General features: G+C 37.8%; 1 protein-coding gene across 2 annotated transcripts in view; it reads left to right on the plus strand.

Annotated features, from left to right (window-relative positions):
• The window catches only part of Terf1 (telomeric repeat binding factor 1), a 34,922-nt gene extending 15,091 nt beyond the window's left edge, over positions 1-19,831 (plus strand). The window contains exons 7-10 of one of the 2 annotated variants that reach the window (XM_087897242.1): positions 6,300-6,359; positions 8,654-8,742; positions 10,864-10,970; positions 19,366-19,831. In XM_087897242.1, coding sequence (XP_087753368.1) covers positions 6,300-6,359; positions 8,654-8,742; positions 10,864-10,970; positions 19,366-19,527 — 418 coding nt within the window. In that variant the 3' untranslated portion in view covers positions 19,528-19,831. The remainder of the gene's footprint in view (positions 1-6,299; positions 6,360-8,653; positions 8,743-10,863; positions 10,971-19,365) is intronic. The other variant, XM_087897243.1, reaches the window with a different exon arrangement.
• Positions 19,832-23,616: the final 3,785 nt, after the last annotated feature.

Here is a 23,616-nt window from a genome sequence, read left to right on the forward strand (position 1 = left end):
ATCCTCAGCCAAGGGGCGGTGCTTGTTTGGTATTTGTTTTTTGTTTTATTCTTTTGAACAGCTTTTGTGTAACTGAGGCTGCCCTTGATCAAACATTCACTAAGTCACTGAGGCTCACTTTAAACAGATCCTGATCCTCCTGCCTGCACCACCCAAATGCTACACTCAGAATATGCCACCACGCCCAATGGGGGAAGGGAGGAAGGTTAACATTTTGGCGTGTGTGTGCACATGCAAGTGTCAGAGAACAACCTGTGGGAGCTGCTCTCTTCATGTCGGCCCCGGGTAATGAGTTTTTGGGTAGTCGAGCTTAGCAAAGAAACAGGAACTAAACTCACTGAGCCATCTCTCAGGACTCTAAGGGTAAATATTGCACTTTTGGTGTTTGCGCTAACTCTACTTAAGACGATAAGATCTGACCATTATAAAGATTCTTTATTTTTTTAAATTTTATTTATTATTGTTGTGTGTGTACCATATGTATACCATAGTACATGTGTAAATGTTAGAGAGCTTCAGATAGTTGGTTCTTTCCTTTCAGGATGGATTCTGGGAATTGAAATGAAATATCAGATTTACAGAACAAGTGCTTTTATCCACTGAGCCATTTGTCAACCCAAGATTTCTTGTGTTTAACCCATGATAAATTCTTTCTATTGCTGTACACTTAACCCAAGGTTAGGTAGTTAAAACGTTTTGATTTCTGGACAAATGGATTTAGTAGCCCACATAATACCTAAAGTTCCAAGGATGCTATCCTAACTACTGTTTAAAGGTGACTGTTTGTAACCCCTGAGGACTAAGGCTAAATCGTCCCCGAATCTTCTCCTTTTTGTTCCTATGTATCAGAGCATGGCTTGCTCCTCATTCATCTCAAAGGCTGCACTAAAGTCCTATTTGTCATTGACAAACAAACCATTTTGAGAATTAAATATCTCATTCTGGCTCTATTACTTTATTATATTTAGAAAATAAATGATTCTGAGACCAATACATTGTGTAACTTAAGCCTCCTTGCTCAATGTAGTAGTGCTATATTATAGAATTAAAGCCTAAATTATAGTTCTTGGAGATAAGTTCATGCGCTTTGTTCTCCTTATGTAGCACCACTCACTCATCTCAGAAGTCTCCTAGACACAGACATAGTACAGAGTGTGAAGTAGAGCCCTTCGGGGTCTCATCTACTTCTCTATACTTTTGACTCTCCTTGGCTTCATCTATACATTGTCTTTCCATCTCAGAAATTCTTCTCTGACGATTTGTATCCAAGGTTATAATATAGCTTGGTTCCACATAATACATCCTTAAAGTGAATTCCAGGGTTTACTTTTGCAAAAGTAAATGTTTAAATTTCTTCCCAACTTAAAACTTTTAGCTCATAGTACTATGGATTGAACCCATGGCAGGATATGAATCATACTTTTTTTTAAAATTGAAAATAGGTTTTTAAAAATACAATATATTCTAATCACGGTTTCCCCTCCCTTTACTCCTTCCAATTCTTCCCTCACCTCTCCTCCCATCCGGATCCACATCCTTTCCATCTCTCATTAAAAAACAAACTGGCATCTAAGAAATAATAATAAAATGAGATAAATCAAAAAGAAATATGACAAAACAACCAAACAAGAAAAAGAACCAAAGAAAAAGTACAAGAAACACATATAGATGCAGAGATACATGTTTACACACATAGAAGCCACATAAAAACTAAAACCAGAAGCCCCAATATATACACAAAGGACCTATAAGATAGAAAAGAAAAAAAAAAGCACCTGACTTAGCATTATGAGACAAAGGTGCTGTTGAATTATTTTGTTGTTGGCCATCTACTGCTAGGCATGGGGCCTACCCTTAAGAATGGTTTCTTTACCCAGTGAGACCCCCTTAGAGAAAACTAATTTTTCATTTTCAAATGGTTATCAGTTGGAGATAGTTTCTTGGTTAGTGATAAGGGGTATGTGTCCACTTCCCCTCTCAGCACCAGGACACCATCTGATACAGACTCATGAAGGCCCTGTGTATGCTACTAGTCTCTGGAGTTTATATGTACGCCAGCCCTGTGATGTCTAGAAGGCCTTGTTTCCTTGGTGTCTTCTATCCCTGCTGGCTCTAACACTCTTTCTACCTTTTCTTGCACATAATTCTCTAAGTCCTGAAGAGAGGGATTTGATAGAGACATCCCTTTTAAGGCTGAGTGTTGTAAGGTCTTTCCCTCTGTGTACTGTCTAGCTGTGAATCTCTATTTGTTCACAGCTGTTACAGGAAGAAGCTGTGATGGCTAAGCGAGACACAGGTCATGAGTAATGCAGAATGTTGTTAGGAGTCATTTTATTGCTACATTCCTTTTGCAGAACAGTAGTATTTGTTTTCCTCCTAGGTCCCTGGACTATCTAGTCCCAGGTTCTTGATCACCAAGCAGTGCTGGACATGGGTTCCTTCTCATGGAGTGGGCCTTAACTCAAATCAGATGTTGATTGTTTACTCCCAGAAGTTTTGAGCAACTGATGTACCGATGTATATTGCAGGAAGGTCACAGTTGTAGATTGAAGGATTTGCAGCTTGGTTGGTCTTTACCTTTCTTCTTTGGTAGCATGCAGGGTATACTCCAGTACCATGAACATATTAGTCAATATGGATAAAGCCTCTATTAGGCACCAGCTTGACTTCTCCATGTTCATTGAGTTGTGTAGGTGTTGTCTTTAGCAATAGGGCCTTATTGTCTGTTTGTGGAGAGTGACCAATAGCCTTGACAAGTCTAGTTTCTTTGGGGGTTCCCATGGAACCCCTTTGACCAACAACTCAATTAAGTGTAACCCATTCCCAGTACTGGAAGCATCATTTGGTGATGAGATACTTGGTTGATATTCATTTGGGACTGTGTCTCTCCTGTTATTTGATGATTTTATTTAGACTGCCGTCATATATGTGTATAGTAATAGGAAGCTACTACTGTATGAAGTTTCCATGTGACACCTCAATGGCCCTTAGTTTTAGCTGTTCCTTCCAATATTCTCTCCCTCCCCCCTCTTTTTTCTCCCTTTCTGTTTGATCATCCAATTTCAGCCCCTTCTCCTTGTTCATCTATAACTGTTCTATTTCCATTTTCTAGGGAAATCCATCCATCCCTCTTCCCCCAGTCCCTTATTGTCTACATAACCACTGTGGTGATATGGATTGTAGCTTGCTTATCAATGACTTAACAACTAACATCCACATGTAAGTGAGTACATATAGTATTTTATCTTTTAGATTTGAATTACCCCACTCAGGCTGATTTTTTTTTTAAGCTTCATCATTTACCTAAGAGTTTCATGATTCCATGTTAACAACTGAGTAATATAAGTCATACTTTTGACCAGAATATCTACCGTATTTGTAGCCTTCCCAACCCTCATTTCAGTTATCTGAGTTATTAGTTGACATTTGCATTATTGTGGTACTTGGATTTAAGAAACCCTTATTTTACTTAATGACCACAAAGTACAAAAGTAGTGATGTACCAGAGGGTGACCCTGGACTTTGATCCACCTACCTTCAACTCTCAAGTGCTAGAATAACAGATGTACACTACTTCATCCAGCTTGTCAGAACAGTATTCTACCCATTAAGTTGTATGGAAAGAAATTTTTTGGTTTTTCAAGACAGGGTTTCTCTTTGTAGCTTTGAAGTCTGTCCTGGAACTCACTCTGTAGTCCAGGCTGGTCTTGAACTCAGAAATTTGCCTGCCTTTTCCTCCCGAGTGTGGAGATCAAAGGCATACACCACCGCCGCCCAGCAAGAAAAAAATTCTGAAGTAAACATGATGGCCCATCCCTGTAATCCCAGCACTTGGGAGGTTAGAGCAAGGGGATTTTGAGTTCAGAGCCAGCCTGGGCTATTTACACAGCAAGACTCTGTCAAACACACAAAAAGGAAAAAAAGAACTTTGTCAGGGCTGAAGTGGCTCAGCAGTTAAGAGCATTTGCTGCTTCTGCAGAGCACCCAGGTTTGATGCTCATTAACCCCTTGGTAGCTCGCTGCTCTCTGTAACTCCAGATCCAAGGAATCTGATTCCTCTTCTCACCGTCTCACATGGAGCGCATACATATGTAGGCAAAACACGCATGCACATAAAAAAGAATAATTCTTTAAATCAAAAAAAAAAAGAAAAGAAAAGGACTTTTTTTTTTTTGCAGGTTTTGGTGTCTTTGTTGTTTTTGCTGAGCACTTAAACATTGTCTCCTTTGCCCTCCTGCTTTATACTGTCTAGCAACACAGAACAGAGTTCTCTGATCTTAAAATACTACTATCATTTGTTCTTGAAAAAGTCCCTTAGTTCCTTCTTCCCTTATTTTTATTCTCTTCAATATAAGCTTATATTTTCTGTTCAGAGTCTCCCTCAACCATCACCTGTGTGAAATTTTGCCTAGCTGTCTGATTAGAATTGTTAGGTCTGTGCTCTCACAATACAAGCCATCGAGTCATGCATTCATGACAGACCCTTAACTGTGGAGATAAATTATCTGTTTATCATAAGACTAATAATTCTTTGAAGTTTTTTGTTATTTTTAGTTTTTTTATTTGCTTTGGGCTTTTTTTGTTTGTGTGTGTGTATGTGTGTGTGCACACATGAGCCTGCAAACACACACGTGCTATAGTGCAGACCTATTTGAAGGGTTCTATTAACTTTGAACATCTTTAGTGGCTCAGTATCCTTCATGCCTGACTCATTACCAGACACACAATAAAAATTTGACTGAGTACTAATTACAGAGAGGAAAGTCAAAACTAGAGACAGGATTGAAATTGGTAAGCAAATATAAAAAACATTCTGGAAGCTAAACCAGGAAGAGTCAACATCAGATGGCCAGTAGCAGGACAGCAATTGACGGGATGCAACTAAAGCAGGTGCAACTTTGGCAGTGTGATTGTGAGGGCAGACAAATGCCAGGAAAATTGAAAATTTACATCTATAAAACTGAAGGAGGTGACTATTTTCTCTAGTACAGCTTATAAGCCATTTGAGGTAATAAGAATTATAGGCAATAAACTATAGTACAAAACCCATAGTTCATTACTAAACTAAAGATAAGATTTAGATATTGTCATTAAGATAGGTAAAGGTTTTAGTTTTGAGCATAACCTTGAAGGGAAGTTTTGTTTTGTTTTGTCTCACTATGTAGACCTGGTTGGTTTGGAGCTCACTCTGTAGACTAGGCTGGTCTCAAACTCACAGAGATCCCAGATGTTAGGATTAAAGGGTGTGTATGCTTAGCTGGTTAAGATTTTTTTATATGTGAAGCTAGGGGTATGGCTCAGTTGGTAGAGTACTAACCTATCTTGCACAAAGCCCTGGATTTGATTCCCAGCACAGTATAAAACCTGGAATGGTAACATATGCTTAGCACTTGTGAGCTGGAAACAGTAACAGAAGTTTAACGTCATTTTTGGTTATATAGCAAATTTGAAGCCAACATGAGACCCTATCTTCAAAAGAAGTATGTGTGTGTGTGATATATATGTATGTATATATGTATATGTATATATTTATATGTATATGTGTATATATTTATATATGCATACATATATTACAGCTGTATCATTGTACATATGTGTACACACACACACATATATATATATATATATATTATATATATCAGTAGATGCAAGAGCAAATGTGATTTCAGGAAAGAGAAATGGACCTATTGGAGGAATAGAATTGAAAATGGCCATGTTGTGGTTTTGGATGCTGTTTCAGTGAGATCAAAAAGGTGGGGAGTGTTGTTTTGTTTGTTTCTAAACTTAAGTGGATGAGGCAGTGTGTAGCTTTTATGCTAGAGCACTTGAAAGCACTTGAAAGACTAAAGCAGGAGGGGCATGAGTGAGTCTTGTCTGAGTTGTATAATATATTATCTCACATCCCCCAAAAGTTCAGTTTGAGACAGATGTTTGATAAGGAAATGAACTTGAACCCATCAAGTTATATACATTAACACTTGTTGTGTTTTTTATGTCTCAGTTGTATTCAAGTAAAGCTGTTAAAAGAAAACTTTATGGAATAGGAGTTTTCTAAAGGAAAACATGAAAGGTTCTTGGTTGCGATATTAACTATGCTTAACTTGTGTTTGGGGAAGTTTGATTTGTAACCTCTTTAAGCACATCTGAGCAAAAAGTGGCCACCTTTTAATGGACTCTGTAAGTCCTTAATTCAACCAGGATGTTTCTTGTGGATTGAAATATGTCTTGACTATGCCAAGTAGTTCTCTTATACAGAGATTCATTTGTATATATTCTTAGAATTTTTTTTTCTTTTAAAGTGTTGATGGTCAACAGTGTACAGAAACTGAATCCTTAATGGATACAGTATCCATAATAAGGTAAAGTGACATTTTTCTTTGTCCCTAAAATCACTGATGAACGCAATTCATGTAGATTTAAGCATGTTAAAATTTGGTATGTAAATGGTATGATTAGATACAACTCAGAATCCTCTTTAACTGAAATGTCTTGGAATTTCTAGCTATAAAGACTTTGATATGGAATCTAGGTTTGTTTTGCATAGTTTCTAATAGACTATTGACTAACAAATAGGAAGCATATGAGCTCATTCTGGTATTCTGTCATTATAACAAAGACTCCCTGCTAAAACAGGAAGGGCTAGAAGCTACGTTTTCTTTCGTGTTTTCATATGTTAACAGAGGTTTCTTTCCCGTCTGGTCCCGCAGTCTTTCAGTCCCAAAGAAACACACAGAGATCTACATTAATTATTAATTGGTTGTTAGTTCAGGCTTCTTATTAACTGTTACATCTTAAATTAGCCCATAGTTCTTGTCCGTGTTAGCCACATGGCTTGGTACCTTTCAGCAATGAGGCATTCTCATCTTGTTTCCTCTATATCTAGGTGATAGCTTTAGACTGAGAGTTCCCTCTTCCCAGAATTCTCGTTTGTCACCCTGCCTGTACTTCCTGCCTGGCTACTGGCAAATCAGCATTTTATTAAAAAAAAAAAAAAATACAAGTGACAGGGTACAAGACCATTGTTCCACAGCACTACCCCCCTTTTTTTTTTCAAAACAAGAACTCTGAATCAAATCTTCTTTGTTTAGCAAAAGAAGAGAGCGAGTGCACCCTTTACAGCTGCATTTATAGTGTAAGAAAACACACCCAATTGAGCTGGTATCTTAAAGGCTATTGGCTGAAGGAGCTCCCATAGCACCCATATTCCAATTATATGAAATTATTTGCAAAAACTCTTTCTGATCTACTATAAATGCTGTGAGGGACAATCTAACATGTCCAAAGAGCAGAAAGTCTGTGTAAATTATTATAGAAATATCAATTGATTTGCTGAGTGAATGTATGGGAGGGGTTGGCTAACTTGGTGTGGAAAGGATTGGTGATTAGGACTTAAGAATCCAAGATTATAGGATTTGTCTGTAAAAACACTGTATTAGATAATATATATCTGGGGAGGAAAGGGAACAGAGTCTCAATATGCAGCCCTGGCTAGTTTGGAACTTATTGTAAAGTTTGTGTTGGCTTCAAACTTGCACTCATTATCCTACCTCAGCCTCTTAGTGCTAAGATCACAGGCATGCACCATATGACTTAAAATAATTCGTAACCACGCCCCTAAGTGTAAGAAAAATAGATGAATGATAAAGTTCTTGGAAGGATAAAGACTGAAAACGAGATATGATAAAAGATGACATCAGTAGCATTCCTGAGTGGCTGAGATTTCTGTGGAAGCTGGAATAGCTTTTATTAGAAATAAAAACTTCTGGAGCTGGTGATATCGCTCAGTGATGGAGTCCTTGTTTAGCATGTCTAAGGGCCCAGATGCAATCCCTAGAACAAGGTGAAGACCTACCATTGGAGGCACTGTGACACTGTGACTTGTGGGAGGGTGAAGATTAAGCTAGTTCCTCTTGAAGGTCCAGAGGAGAGAACTATTGTTCCGAGGCGGAACAGCGATGGGGATGGAGACTAGACTTAGAGGTGAAGAGTTTGAGAATAGCCTTCTAAAGAGTATAATGCAATACAATAGAACATTTTAGGAGAGAGGAAAGGTAAGAAAGAATTTTCTAGTAGCAGAATGTTTCTGTGGATAAGAGTATAGGTGAAAACCTATGTAAGTTCAGGCACACTGCTTTTTAGGTTCTAATTTGCTTCTTTATAAAATTAGGATAATGGTAGCTTTGCAGGGCTGTTGAAAAAAAATATGCCATATCCATTATTTCCAGTATAAATTTACCTTTTTAAAAAAAGAAAAAGTCTTGGACACTGAAAAGTACATGATCTATCATCAAATAAAGAAATTTTGAAATTTCTCCTGCAGAAAATGATTTAGAAGCCAGAGGAGAGGAAGAAAATAAATTGTTTGTAATTTGAGCAGTGTTTGGGAGTTCTTTTTTGTTTTGTTTTGTTTTGTTTTTCCTTCTCAATCTATTTGGAAAACTGATAGAATCTTGTTTCCTAAGTAGATAAACAGTAAAAAGATGAAATAAAAGAAAGTTTGACAGTAGAAATATTAAAAACTGACATGGGTCACTAAGGAGAGCAACAAGAGAATCAGGCCAGCGTAGAAGATCCTTCGCAAAGGTGACATCATTTTCCTTCTGTACCTTCAGTAGTTTCTGGAATTAGTCACAAACTCTCGTGTTTTCTTTAGGTCTCACAAGACAGTCTTATCTAAGTTGAAACAACAAAGCAGCCAACCAGATTTTAATAAGAAAGAAGCAAAAATTGGAGTTCTTCAAAGTGAGTACCATTGCTATAGTCTTAGACATAGAGGATGCTCTAGCTGCACTTTACCACCGCAGCTCAAGATGCGCTCAGAAGACCAAACGCCAGCTTTAGAGAGTGAGCTGGTTTTGATGTTCTAGTCTGAGCTATTTGGCTGTGGTAGTAAGTAGCATTGGTTTTCTGCTTACCTGTGTTTAGCAACTTTAAACTTTTTTGAGGAATGAATGGAATTAAAACTCATTATTAACATTGATTAAATGAATTCTGAATCAGTACTTCCAGGGAAAATAGAAAAGGTTAGGTTCTTTGATCTTCAATAACATTTTTTATCAATTAATCAGTACACAATCTTGCTTTATTTTGTTCTTTTTAAAGACACTGTGGTGTTGACTCATTAATGTTGAATCATTGCCAGCTTCACTATAATGCATGCCTGAGTAAAGTATATTCCATGTTGCCCTCTGATCTCCACAGGTACACACACATGTGCCCACTCATAAATAAACCATAACTTTTTAAGTTTGAATAAAGCATATAAAGTTCTTTAAAAACTGGCTCTTTTTGTGACTGTAAATATAAATTTAAGCTTTGAAGTGTAGAATGATTTAAATAAAAGTTTCTCCCCAAAAGTCAATCTTCTGTTTTTCTTAGTTAGCTTGATTTTAGTTGGTTTGGAATCAAACTAACCAAATTGGATAATTTTGTTCAGTTCAGAATCTGGCATTGTAGTCTGGCCCTATCTCAAACTTGTAATCCTCTTATTTTGGCCTATAGAGTTTACCTGTGTGTGACATCGTGCCTAGTTATGTTTTATATAATCAGGGCTTGGAACATTCTTTTCTTAATACAATCCCTTTGAAATTCTTCCTTATTGATTTACATTTATTATAATGAATCCTGAAATTGGAGTTCTTTTTTTGTATCTTCATTTTATTTCCTATTTGTCTGTATTTTTTTAAGTCTATGATTTCTAAATTCTTCTGCTGTGAAGACTATCTGCTGTCCTTAGTGTTTCTTTCAAACTTTTTGACTAAGTGTACTTTAGAAGTATTTTTTGCTCACAGCTTTGCAAACAGATTGATTTTGACTTGCTACAGTGTTGAAGTCTAACATTAACATGACTTATTCCATCTTTGTATATGAGTTAGTTTTCTCTCTTACCTGACCAGATTTCCTAGGACTTGCACTCAGTGCTAGAAATCCCTCCTTAGTTACTGCTTTGGTTTTGGATTTCCATTTAATTAAAGTGATATTTCACTTTGAACTTGCTTATTTAATCTTCAAATAATTGAAAGTTGTTCCAAGTATCTTTCTATTGTTGACTTCCTGTATAATTCTGTTGTGGTCTGAGAATAGTTTGTAGTAGACAGAAAGTACCTGTATCCTAAGCTGGCCATGAACTTGCAGCAATTGTCCTCTTACTGTTGCCTCCCATGTGCCAGGTGTCAGAGGACAACTTTCAGAAGTTGGTTCTCTCCTTCCACCAGGATAGTACTTGGGTAACCAAACTGTATCCTAAGAACTTACCGCCTGAATTGTCTTACCAGTCCCTTAAAGGATTTTTTTTAATTGTACATCCTACTGTTGGTCTGTCTTGGTGATTATTGTTGATGTATATCTGAGAAGAATATTCTGTTATTAAATATCATAAAAAGATTTCAGTGATCCTATACCAAAAGTATTCCTTTTTTATACAAGTGATGGAATATGTTTCTGGAGGTGAGAACACTTCTGGTAGTCAAATGTAGTCCTAGACTTAATGTTCCTTCCAGATTTGAAGGAAAAAGAATTAAAAGAATTTAAAAATAATTTAATATTTAATTAAAAAATTTAATATTTAATTTAAAAATAATTAAACATTTGGAGTAGCTAAAGTAAACAGGAATTTCATGGTAATCTTTGGAAAGTCCACCATTTCTTCTAATGTAAAGCAGTATTTAATGTTCATAGTTTTTGTTTGTTTGTTTTTTCAAGACAGGGTTTCTCTGTGTAGCTTTGGTGCCTGTCCTGGAACTAGCTCTTGTAGACCAGGCTGGCCTCAAACTCACAGAGATCCGCCTGCTTCTGCGTCTCAAGTGCTGGGATTAAACGCATGTGCCACCACCACCAAGCTAATGTTAATGTTTTTATTCGTAGGTGAAATAATGACAGAAGGAAATAGAAGAACCACTGGAAGCAATAGGTTAAGTATTTCAGGGAATCCGCCAGATACTGATGAAAAACACCAGCGTAAGAAAAAACAGGTATTTTTCACTCATTCTATTGAATAATATTTATAAACATAAAGTAAGCATTTATACTCGTTTTCCTAATAGACCTAACTTAAATAAGATTCTTAATGCATTTGAAAACCACCACAAAGAAAATAAAACCATTTGATCAGGAGTGTTTTGTTTTGTTTTGTTTTATTGGGGTTTCTCTGCGTAGCCCTGGCTGCCCTAGAACTGTAGACAAGACTGGCCTCGAACTCAAGAGATCCCCCTGCCTCTACCTCTCAAGTGCTGGTATTAAAGGCATGCACTATCACCACCCAGCTTTGATCAGATCTTATTAAGTCTGGTCAACTTCAGGGTTTATGTTGTTTCTCCCACTTAGTGTAATCAGAATGCCATTTCTCCAGTATGTGAAACTGTTGATGCAGTAGTTTATATTGACTTTCCAATTCTTAACAACAGATCAGTAAATCTAGTCCTTTTATTTTACTGTGTCTGGAATATTTTTCTCACTCAATTTAAGATGTGTCTGTTTTTTTTTTTTCCCCAACCTATTTTCACTTGGGTCATTTCAAGTGTAAGAGCTTTGAGACTCAGTCCACTAGAAATATTTCCTGTGGCTCAAAGTTATTTTGCATAGATAACTATCCTAGTAGAATAATGGTCAAAATAATCAATAGCTAATTTGATTTGTTTCCTGCACATCACCATGTTGGGGCCGGTACATACTAAACAAGTGCTAACTGTACCAATGAGCTACTTTATTAGTCCATGATGACTTTGTATTGGTTTTAGTTGGTTGTTTTTATGCTGGGTTATATGTGATCTTGTCTCTAGGTATCTTTTTTTTTTTTTTTACATGACCCTTGACTGTGACCTTCATAAGTGCTTCTTAGTCAACTTACCACCAATATTCTTTGGGTGAGAGGAAATCAAGAGGGGGCTACAGGTGGTAAATTAATGTTTTGTAACATTAGCTTCTTTGAGAATAGGCATCCATCAAGGAGGATGGGAGTTTTTTGAACTTGAGAATACTTCAAATTACTCTTATCCCCTCCCCTTGACAGAAGTAGCACTGGATTTTGTATTAGCTTTACCCTGAAATATGGTAAGGATCCTGGAGGTTAAAAGTGTTGTACCCCCAGGGTTTTTCTACTCTTTAGGTTCATAAATGTTAACTGCCATAAATTCAATTCTAATTTGCTAACCCTGCCAGGAATGACTCCAACTATGAACTTACTATGTTCCTTACTCTGCTCCGGGTAAATGTGTTTATTGTTTTTTCATAATATTATTTGTAAATTAAATTTATTCTTTTATATCCCAACCACAGTTTTCTTTTGCTCCTCTCCTCCCAACCCCTCCTTTATTTCTCCTCCACCTCCCACCCCCTATTCCACTCCTCCTCTGCTTCTTTTCAGAGAGGGCAGGCTTCCCATGGATATCAACCACACATGGCATATCAAGTTATAGTAAGAATAAACACTTCCCCATGTATTAAGGCTAGACAAGGCAGCGCAGTAAGAGGAATAGGGTCTCAAAAGCCGGCAAAATAGTCAGAGACAGCCCCTACTCCCACTACTAGGAGTTCCATAAGAAGACCAATCTATACACCTATAATATATATGCAGAGTGCCTAGGTCAGTCCCATGCAGACTTCTGGTTGTCGGTTCAGATCCTGTGAGCACCTATGAGCTCAGGTTAGTTGTTTTTGTGAGTTTTGTTACAATGTCCTGAGCCCTCTGGCTCCTACAATCCTTCCTCCCTCTCTTCCTCAGGATTCCCCAAGCTCCACCTGTTTGACTGTGGGTCTCTGCATCTGTTTGTATCAGTTACTAGATGAAGGCTCTCTGACAATTGGGATAGTCACCAATCTGGTCACAGGAGATGGCCACTTCATGCTATGTGTCCACTGTTGCCAGGACTCTTAGCTGGGATCACCTTTGTAGATTCCTGAGCATTTTCATTGCACCAGATTTCGATCTAACCTCAAAATGTACACCCTTCCCAGTCATCTCTTACAGTACTCTCCCCTTCCATCTACTCCCAACCTGAACCTTCATGTTCCCATCTTCACAGATCCTCAGTCCACTCACAAGATCTCTTTCTCCCCTTCCCGGGAAGATCCATGTGTTTCCCTTTGGACTCTACTTGTTATTTAGTTCCTTGGTTTTGTGGATTGTAACATGGTTATTCTTTACAGCTGATAATCCAGTTATAAGTGAGTATACATGTTTGTCTTTCTGGATCTGGGTTACTTCACTCGGGACGATTTTTTTTTTCTAGTTCCATCCATTTGCCTTTAAGTTTCCTGGTACCCTTGTTTTTAACAGTAGTAGTAGTCCATTGTGTAAATGTATCACATTTTTTCATCCATTCTTCAGTTGAGGGACATCTAGGTGGTTTCCAGGTTCTGGCTATTGTGAATAATGCTGCTATGGGCATAGGTGAGCAAATGTTCTTGTGGTTGATGGAGCATCCTTTGAGTATATGTGCAGGATCCTGAGGTAAATTGATTCCCAATTTTCTAAATAACTGCTATATTGATTTCTAAAGTGGCTGTGCAAATTTGCACTACCTAACCAGCAATGAAGGAGTGTTCCCCTGCTCCACATCCTCTTCAGCATAAGCTATCATTTGTTTTTTTAATCTTAGCCATTCTGACAGGTGTAAGATGGAATCTCATGATGGCTAAGAATATTGAACATTTCTTTGTATTTCTCAATTAAGATTCCTCTGTTGAGAACTCTGTTTAAATCTGTACCCCATTTTTTAAATTGGATTATTTGGTTTGTTGATATCTAGTTTCTTGAGTTCTTTATATATTTTGGAAATCAGCCCTCTGTTGAATGTCGGGTTGGTGAAGATCTTTTCCCATTCTGTAGGCCACCATTTTGTCCTATTGACAGTGTCCTTTGCTTTACAGAAGCTTTTCAGTTTCATGAAATTCCACTTATTAATTATCAATCTTAGTGTCTGTGCTATTTGGTGTTCTATTCAGGAAGCTGTCTCCTGTGCCAATGTATTCAAGGCCATTTTCCACTTCAGTGTAACTAGATTTATTTTGAAGTGTTTGGTCCACTTGGACTGCATTTTGTACAGGATGGTAGAAATGGATCTATTTGCATTCTTCTATGTGTCAGCATCTAGTTATTCCAACATCATTTGTTGAAGATGCTTTCTTTTTTCCATTGTATAATTTTGGCTTCTTTGTTGAAGATCAGGTGTCTATAGGTATGTGGGTTTACATCCGAGCCTTCAATTCAATTCCATTGATCAATGTGTCTGTTTTTCTGTCTATACAGTTTTTATTACTGTAGCTCTGTAGCAGAGCTTGAAATCAGGGATGATGATTTGTATTGTATCTGGAAGATCTTGTTTTATACAGAATTTTTTTTAGCTGTCCTGTACTTTTTGTTTTTCCGTATGAAGTTGAATATTGTTCTTTCAGGTCTGTAAAGAATTGTAATGAGATTTTGATAGGATTACATTGAGTCAGTGCATTGCTTTAGGTAAGATGGCCCTTTTTACTATGCTAATCCTATCGATTCCTTAGAATGGGAGATTATTCTATCTTCTGATATTGTCTCTAATTTCTTTCCTCAAAGACTTGTTCTTTTCTTTCATTTGCTTGGTTAGAGTTACCCCAAGATAAAATATTTGTGGCTATTGTGAAGGGTGTTATTTCCAAGATTTCTTTCTCTGCCCATTTATCACTTGTATATAGGAGTGCTACTCATTTTTGTTGTTGTTGTTGTTAGGTAATCTTGTATCTAGCTGCTTCACTAGCTCCCTGATAGAACTTTTGGGGTCGCCTATGTCATATGATCATATCACCTGTGAATAATGATACTTTGACTTCTTCCTTTCCAATTTGTATCTCCTTTAGTTTTATTTCTCTAGCTAGGACTTCAAGTGTTATATGTGTTCTTAGATTCAGTTTGTGGGTATTTTATTGAGTATTTTTGCATCGGTATTCATGAGGGAAATTGGTCTGTCATTTTTGTTATTTAGGCTTTGTGTGGTTGGGTATCAGGGTGACTGTGGCCTCATAAAAAGAATTTGGCAATATTCCTTCTGTTTCTAATCGTAGAATACTTCTTTGAAGGTTTGTTAGAATTATGTGCTAAAACCATCTGACCCTCGGCTTTTCTTGGTTGGGAGACTTTTAATGACTGCTTCTATTTCCTTAGGGGTTATAGGTACATTTAACTTGTTTATATGATCCTGATTTAATTTTGGTGTGTAGTATCTATCAAGAAATTTGTTCTTTTCTATTAGATTTTCCAAATTTGTTGAATTCAGGTTTTTGAAGTATGACCTAATCTCCGAATTTCTTCAGTGTCTGTTGTTACGTCCCCCTTTTCATTTCTGATTTTTGCTAATTTAGATATTCTCTGTCTGCCTTTGAGTTTGTATAAGGGCTTGTCTATTTTGTTGATTTTTCTCAAAGAACCAACTCTTTGTTCAATTGATTATTTGTATTCTGTTTCTATTTTATTGATTTTTAGCCCTCAGTTCCATTTTTTCTTTGATTTTCTCAAAGAATCAACTCTTTGTTTCATTGAGTCTTTGTATTCTGTTTCTATTTTATTGATTTCAGCCCTCGGTTTCATTTTTTTTCCTTGTGTTTACTTCTCTTATGTGTGTTTGCTTCTTTTTGTTCTAAAACTTTCAGGTGTGGTCTTAAGTAGCTAGTATCAGATTTCTACTAATTCTTTATGCAGGCACCTTTCACCATGAACTTTCTTTTTAGAAAAAAGAAACTTTCTTCATAGTTGTAGGCCACAATATGAAGCCCAGAGAGGGAATGCAAACTGGGGTTGTGGGAGGGCTTTAACGAGTGTTAACAGGAGGTCGGCAGTGTGTTGCCGGGGTCCCTAGGACTAACCTGGCCTTGGGTAAAGCTTATGGGGCTGTGGACTAGGCTGTAGAGGCCAGTGGGGTGAGGGTGCTGTTGGGGAATGCTGAGTGGACTTAAAAGGAGTGTTAACAGGTGGTGGGTGATATCTTGGGTATCTACATCCAGCCTGGCCTCCAGTGAAGCTTAAGTCTTCTTCCAAAGTTGTAAGCAGGAATATGGAGCCCAGGGAGGTGATACAGCTGGGTTTGTTGGGTGGGCTGTAGGGAATGTTAATGGGCAGTGTCTTACCTGGACGTCCCTAGAACCAGCCTGGCCTCCTGTAAAGCTATCTGAGCTTTGGGCAAGGAAGAGGATCAGGGGATGTGCCCTGGGGATCAAGCTCTAGGGAGTGGAACAGCTTGGCTGCCAGGTCACTCACCTGTTCTCTAGACTGGTATGGACTGTACCTGAGCTCATGGAGTCTATTGGAGTTGTGGGGAAGGGTATTGAGGTGGGGGAGGTTGGGCAGAAGAGTGGATTTGGGGGGAACAGAATCCAGAGGGTGAAGGCAGTCCAACTGGCAGAGGGTCACTCCTGCTCCTCAGATGAGTATTTATTAATTTTAAAATTTTGAAATATCATATCATATACCTCAGGCTGACCTCAAACTCTTTATGTAGCCAAGGCTACCCTTGAATTCCTGCTTCTCCTTTCTTTACCTCACTAGTACTGGGATTTACAGTCATCCACCACAACTAGCTTTTATTAATTTCTTTGATTCTCTTCTGTCTGCCTCATGACTAATTCTCTGATGAATATAATATAATATAATATAATATAATATAATATAATATAATAGTGTTCTGATTATCCCATTGTGGATGGGAGCGATATTTTCCAAGTGCTTTGCTTATCAGACTGGAAACCAGAAATCTCTGTCTCACACTATCTTTCCTAGTTGGATTTGAGGATAGAGCACAGGTGTCATTTATACCTAACTATAAGAGAACAGTTTTTCTCTTGTAGGGAGAAAATTGTCAAAGATGTTATATGGACACTATCAACATTGTTTTTATTTCCCAGTTGTTCACTATTGACCTTGTGATAGAGAATCTGTAGATGGAAGCTGCTCATTGGTTCCCAGCCTCTCAGACCCAAAATAATCACACAGAAACTATATTAATTATAATACTGCTTGGTCAATAGCTTAAGCATATTTCTAGCCAGCTCTTACATCTTAAATTAACCCATTTTTATTATTTTGTATTTTACCATGAGGCTCTTGGTTTACCAGCAAGGTTCTAGGATATCTGTCTCTTTTAATGGCTATATGGCTTCTCTCTGACTCCACCCTCTTTTCTCCTCTATCTCTGCTCAGAATTCTCACTTTGCCCTCTTCTGCACTACTATAGGCCCAAAGCAGCTTCTTTATTAACCATTGGCAATAAAACACATTCATAGCATACAGAGGGGAATCCCATATCACACTCTTTTCATAAGGTGACTGCCACACTTAATTTTATGTTGTATTAGAGCTTTCAGTTGTTTAATTTTTTATTTAAATTTCTCAATTCCTATTTGGATAGCTTTTTTTTTCTTGTCTGTTAAACAAACGTATTTGAGTCTTTTTTTATTAAATTTGTAGATTCTTTTATTAAAGTATTCCATTAAGAAAAAAAAGTAAATGCCTTTCAGAAGTATATTCTCACGAATATTACATAGTGTGAATTACTGTAACAAGCTTTGCTTTTTCTATAAATTATGCCATTGTGAAGGTACAAAGTAGAAGACACAGTCTTATGGTAGCATACAAACCTGGAGCGATTTTGGCTGTGGTCAGTGCCAGTTTCTCTGGTATTCAGTCATCTGTAAGATAGTTTTCATCTCATTTGTCTTCAGGCCATGTTGATTTTTCTTCTTTTTAACATCAGAATTTTCTAATGAATTTTATTTTTTTTATTTTTATTTATGTAGTAAAATATACATAATGATAAATGTATCATCTTAAGATTTTTAAGGCTTATTACTTTTAATTATATATGTATATATTTCTAGGATAAGCTTATATGCATGTGAGTAAGTAGGGTGTCGGGTCCCCAGTTGGAGTTACAAGGAGCTGTGAACCACCATCGCAATTCTATGAACCAAACTCAAATCCTTTGCAAGAACAGAATATGTTCTTAACCACTGAACCATCTTTTCGGTGCATCTTAATCATTTTTTAGTGTACAGTTTAGTAGCATTAAACATATTTTCATATCATTGCCACAGTCTACCCATATCTTTTGAAACAAATTCTGGACCCATAAAAACATTCTTTTGTTTCCCTTTCTCTTCCATGCTTGGTAGCTGTCACTTTTGCTACCTGTCTCTGAGTTTGACCTTTCTAGGCACCTCAAATCAGTGAAATCAGACAGTACTTGTTTTATTTTATTTAAGATTTATTTATTTTATATGAATGTCTATCTGCATGTATACATGTGTGTCACAAGTGTACCTGGTAGTGTAGATGTCAGAAGGGGCATTGAATCCCTTAGAATTGAGTCACAGATAGTTAATAAGCTACCATGTGGATGCTGGAAGCTAAATCCATCTCTCTAGCCCCAGTACTTATCTTTTCATATCTAAATTCTTTCACTTAGCATAGTATTCTTTTTGTTTTGTTTTGTTTTGTTTTGTTTCGAGACAGGATTTGCTGTAGCTTTGGAACAAGCCTGTCCTGGAACTCGCTCTTGTAGACCAGGCCGGCGTCGAACTCAGAGATCCACCTGCCTTTGCCTCCTGAGGGCTGGGATTAAAGGCATGCACTACCACTGCCCAGCTTAGTGTAGTATTCTTAAGGTTTATGTTGCCAGAATTTCCATTTTAATGATAAATAATATTACCCATATACTATATGCTGAAAATTCATTCATTCATTGGTGAATACCCTGCATGCTTCCTCATTTTAGTGTTATGGATAATACAGCTGTGAGCATTAGTGTACAAGTAGTACAAACCCCTTTTTATCACGCCAAAAGAAGGAATAATGAGTTGGTCACCTATGCCAAATACAAATGTTAGTACTTTGTCTATGCAAAGTATTAGATTTTATTTAAATTTTTCAGCATTTTCTCCCAGCTTAAATTGTGTGCTTAAAAACTAGTTGTTTTTGAAAGTCTGTCTTATGGAAGACTTGTGTGTGTGTGTGTGTGTGTGTGTGTGTGTGTGTGTGTGTGTGTTTACCTCCCCCAGCACAGGTAGAGAATTTTTGCTGGCATTAGTGAAGTACTAGACAGTCATGAGTTCTGTTTAGAAATGTGGAGTGATCTATTAAGGATTAGATAAAAGCTGCTTAAGACATCTCAGTGAGCCTGAAGTGAGACAGACTGTCCCATCTTAGGTGTAAGATTCCCTACCCTGAAATGTTACGTGATAATGGTAAGATTTTTTTAAAATCATATACGCATGTGTGTTCATATATACAAAAATATATAGGAAAATTGTTTTCATTTTTAAGAAGCAAAGCAACGCTTTGATTTTTAAAAGATGTGTCCTCTTTAAAGAATGTTTCTTTGAGTAACGTTTATTTTTCTTCAACAGGCATGGCTTTGGGAAGAGGATAAGTTTTTGAAGAATGGTGTAAAGAAATATGGAGAGGGAAACTGGGCAAAAATACTGTCGCATTATAAGTTCAACAACCGAACAAGTGTCATGTTAAAAGACAGGTGGAGAACAATGAAGAAACTGAGGCTGGTTCACTGAGGCAATGAAGGCTGCATGGGTTTGTTTTGGCTTAATACAAGGACAATTAAATACTTGGATCACTACATTTTGTTTAAAACTGTCTGGTCAGTGATGGATGTATCTTAAGGTTTTGTTGTTGAAAGCATTATTTTTTGTGATAGTTTTATACAGATTTGTACTGTAAAAATAAAATTATATGCTATAATTGTTTTTTTCAAGACTTTATTTTTGTAAAATATAGGTTTGTTAAACCCTACCAAATTCAATTCCCCATCCCACATCCTGTTGTAATGCAAAAATAAAGCCTGATATATATAAAGTATTTATTTGTAGTTGCTTCTGTTTGTTCTACTAACCTTACAAATGCCACACAGAAATGGATTTTCTAAAGAATGGAACTGGAATACTCCTTTGTGTTTGTTGTTGTTGTTGTTGTCATCGTTGTTGCTTGATTTATGACTAATATGCTACTTACTGATTATGTTATTAGGGTGATAAATGTGCAGAACAATCCATAAGTTCTGACAAACTACCTATCTCAATAGTTTCATCTAAAGGACGTTTTCACCAACAATTTATTTTTTAGAATATTTAATCAAAGACTAATAATTAGCACGTTGAGTTTTATGTGCTGTATTTAAGTGAATAAAAATCCCAACCTATTGAAATATTTATGATAAAAGTGGGATATTGTGTAATGTCTCTAACTTTCTATCAAAGTGTCATGCGTTTTTTCCTTTTTTTCTTGAATTTATGTTATCCTATTTGCCCAATAAACAGAAACATTAATAATTGCCGTGTGCTTCCTGACCCAGTAGCTACCGTACATGTATACCAAGTAATTGTTTTACCCTGTATGATGCCAGTTAGTTCCAAAGCTGGCATCTTGGGGCAAAATAAACATATAAGTCGATGTCACTTTAAACATACTTAATAAATCTTCAACTCTAAATTGCTATTATAAAGTATCTACTATTTTACCCATTGCTTTAAAAATCACAATTAATATGATACATTATTAAAACTTACTTATCAAAAGCTATTTTATTTTTTAATTTTTAACATTTATTTAGTGAGTACATAAGTCTGCATGCCATGGCATGCATGAGGAAGTCTGATAAGAACTCAGGAGTGTGCTTGTTAGTGTGCTGTCCCCTTGACTTGGGGACAGAATGAGAGAATATACCTTCACTAGAATGCCTGTAAGGTGTTTTCTTCACTAATAATTGGTATAGGAAGGTACGCTCACAGGTGGCAGCTCCACTCCAGGGCAAGTGGTCCTGGGTTGTAGGAGGAAAGCAATACTGAGCAAACCATGCCAAGCAAGCCACTGAGCATCTCTCCTCCAGGACTTCATGAGCTGCTTCGTCCTTGTCCTGCCTTGTGTTCCTGCCCTGGCTTTCCCTCGGTGGTAGACTGAACCTCGACGTGTGAGATGAAATAAGCTATTTGCTCTCCAAGTTGCCTTTGATCGTGGTGTTTCTCACAGCAATGGAGCCTAAATACATTCTCCCCTACCACATGAGCTCCAGGGTGTGAGGCTTTGTGGCAAGTTCTTCCACCTGCTTAGCCATCTCATCAGCTCCAGAAGCCATTTTAAATTTATTTAAGCAGCTTTTTTTTTTTCATATGACTTGTAGTTCTATGAACAGAGATCTACCCAGGCTGGAGAGATGGTGCCGCGAATAAGAGCACTGGCTGCTCTTCCAGAGGACATGGCTTTGATTTCCAGCACCAACTTGACAGCTCATAATTGTCTGTAACTCCAGTTCCAGGGGGTCCAGTGCCCACTTTTGGGCCCCATGGATACTGCATGCATGTTGAGCAAGACATATATATATATATATATATATATATGCAAAACATCCATATATGTAAAATAGTTTTTTAAAGAATAATTGATCAGTATATCCCTAAAACATTGTCTCCTAGTCTCAATTCTTTGAGTACTTTTTTAAAAAACTTTATTATTGAGGTATAGGTTCATATGCAATTATAAGAATCATAAAAAGCATTTGCCTAGTTTCCCCCACACTTACACCATCTATACTCCAACCCCTCCTCCAGCCCCCATACTTACACCATCTATACCCCAGCTCCTACCCCAGCCCCTAAACTTACACCATCTACACCCCAGCTCCTACCCCAGCCCCCACACTTACATCATCTATACCCCAGCCCCTATACTTACACCATCTATACCCACCCCTACCCCAGTCCCCACACTTACACCATCTATACCCCAGCTCCTACCCTAGTCCCCACACTTACACCACCTATACCCACCCCTACCCCAGCCCTTACACTTAGCTTGTTCCACTCCTCACCTATCTGTGTGTCTCTGGTGTGGGAGAATTGTCTGTATTCTGTCAATCATGTATTTTAATAAAATGCTGATTGGCCAGGCAGGAAGTATAGGCGGGTCAACCAGACAGGAAGTAGAGGTGGGGCAATGAGAATAGGATAAGGCTAGGGAGGAGAAAGCTCCCTCAGCCACTCCTGCGCAGACCACCGAAGAGGCAGCATGTAACTTGCCCAGCTGAGAAAGGTACGGAGCCATTATGGCTAACATAGATGAGAATAATGGGTTAATATAAGTTATAAGAGTTAACAAGAAGCCTGACCTAATGGGTCAATCAGTTTATAACCTAATGTAGACTTTGTGTGATTTTCCTTTTGGGGCATGCCGGTTGTAAGGTACCGGGCGGGACAGAAACCCCAACAAGCCAGCCCCTCATGTTACATGTCTCCACTGTACATAATTTGTCATCTTTTTTCATTGTTTTATATAATTATATAATATTTATGTCATTTTAGTTCTGTGGCTGTTGTTTACACATGAGCTTTATAGTTTCTACATGTCTGTAATTTCCACATCTCTGATTCCTCTAACCAAACTGAAAACTCCAATCCTGTCACCATGTGATGGGCATTCTGTCACTGCCTTCTTGTCCTGCATCTGGGTAATCTGGCTCTACTGGCTGTGGTTCACCTGGTCTGGTCTGGCCTTTTCCCCCAGATCTCATTTGTTTTTCCGGAACATGTTCCCTGTCCTCTGGGTAGTCTTTCCTGGTTTACACTCCACTCCCCATTAGGCTGAGCACCCCTCTGATGCCCTCCCAGGAAAGGGGAATAGAACAGAAACTTCCGTGCTTTGCCTGTCTAAAAACACCGTTGTTTTATCCTTGTGTGTGGTGAATAATTTTTATTGTTTTTAATTACTGGTCCTGTACATATGAACCAGATATTTTCATCAAGAACATTTTGGGCCGGGCGGTGGTGGCGCACGCCTTTAATCCCAGCACTCGGGAGGTAGAAGCTGGCGGATCTATGTGAGTTCGAGGCCAGCCTGGTCTACAAGAGGTAGTTCCAGAATAGGCTCTAAAACTACAGAGAAACTCTGTCTCGAAAAATAAAAAAAAAAAAAAATTTTGGATTCTTTAGTGTTTTGATATCTTAGACATTCGTTCTGTGTCTGGTGTGATGCTCCTTAGAGAAATCCAATGAGCCAGGCCTCGGTGGACCTTAAAGAATACTCAGTCTCTGATGATGGATTTCTCTGATCCTATGACTGCCTTATGCTTGTATCTTCTCATTTCTGTCTCTTCGGAATCTAACTCTGTGCGGAAGTGGGGCCATCTAATAGGGAAGTGCTCCCAAAGTCTGGCCCAAGGCTGAGTCTTGCTGTCATGCTTACTCAGTGACACCTGCTACAGACAGGTGGCTTCAAATGTATTTTCTCTCAGAGCTTAGAGGTTTTGTTCTGCCAGATTTACAATACCCACTGATGCTGAAGAGAGTCTGCCTCCTCAAGGATCTTTGCTCCTCTCTAGACGACCTAATTTTCTCTCAGCAAGCAGGACCTTCAAGAAGTCACCCTGAACTGAGAGAGATCTCATGCCTTTCAGAAGAAAGGTTCCCACCGCTGATTCCATGTTCTCTAAATGATATAAAAATAAGTTCCCGCCACTTCATCTGGCTCTTGTTTACCAGTCGGTAAAATTTTCTTTCAGTCTTCAAAGTGTGTCCCAGTTCGCTAGGGCACTATTTTTAGCGTGCACAATGTCTTAGGTTCAGTCTTCAGCACCAAAACCTAGAGTGAGGATG

Source organism: Myodes glareolus, chromosome 16 (assembly GCF_982192425.1).
Source record: "Myodes glareolus chromosome 16, mMyoGla1.1, whole genome shotgun sequence".
NCBI classification, from domain to species: Eukaryota; Metazoa; Chordata; class Mammalia; order Rodentia; family Cricetidae; genus Myodes; species Myodes glareolus.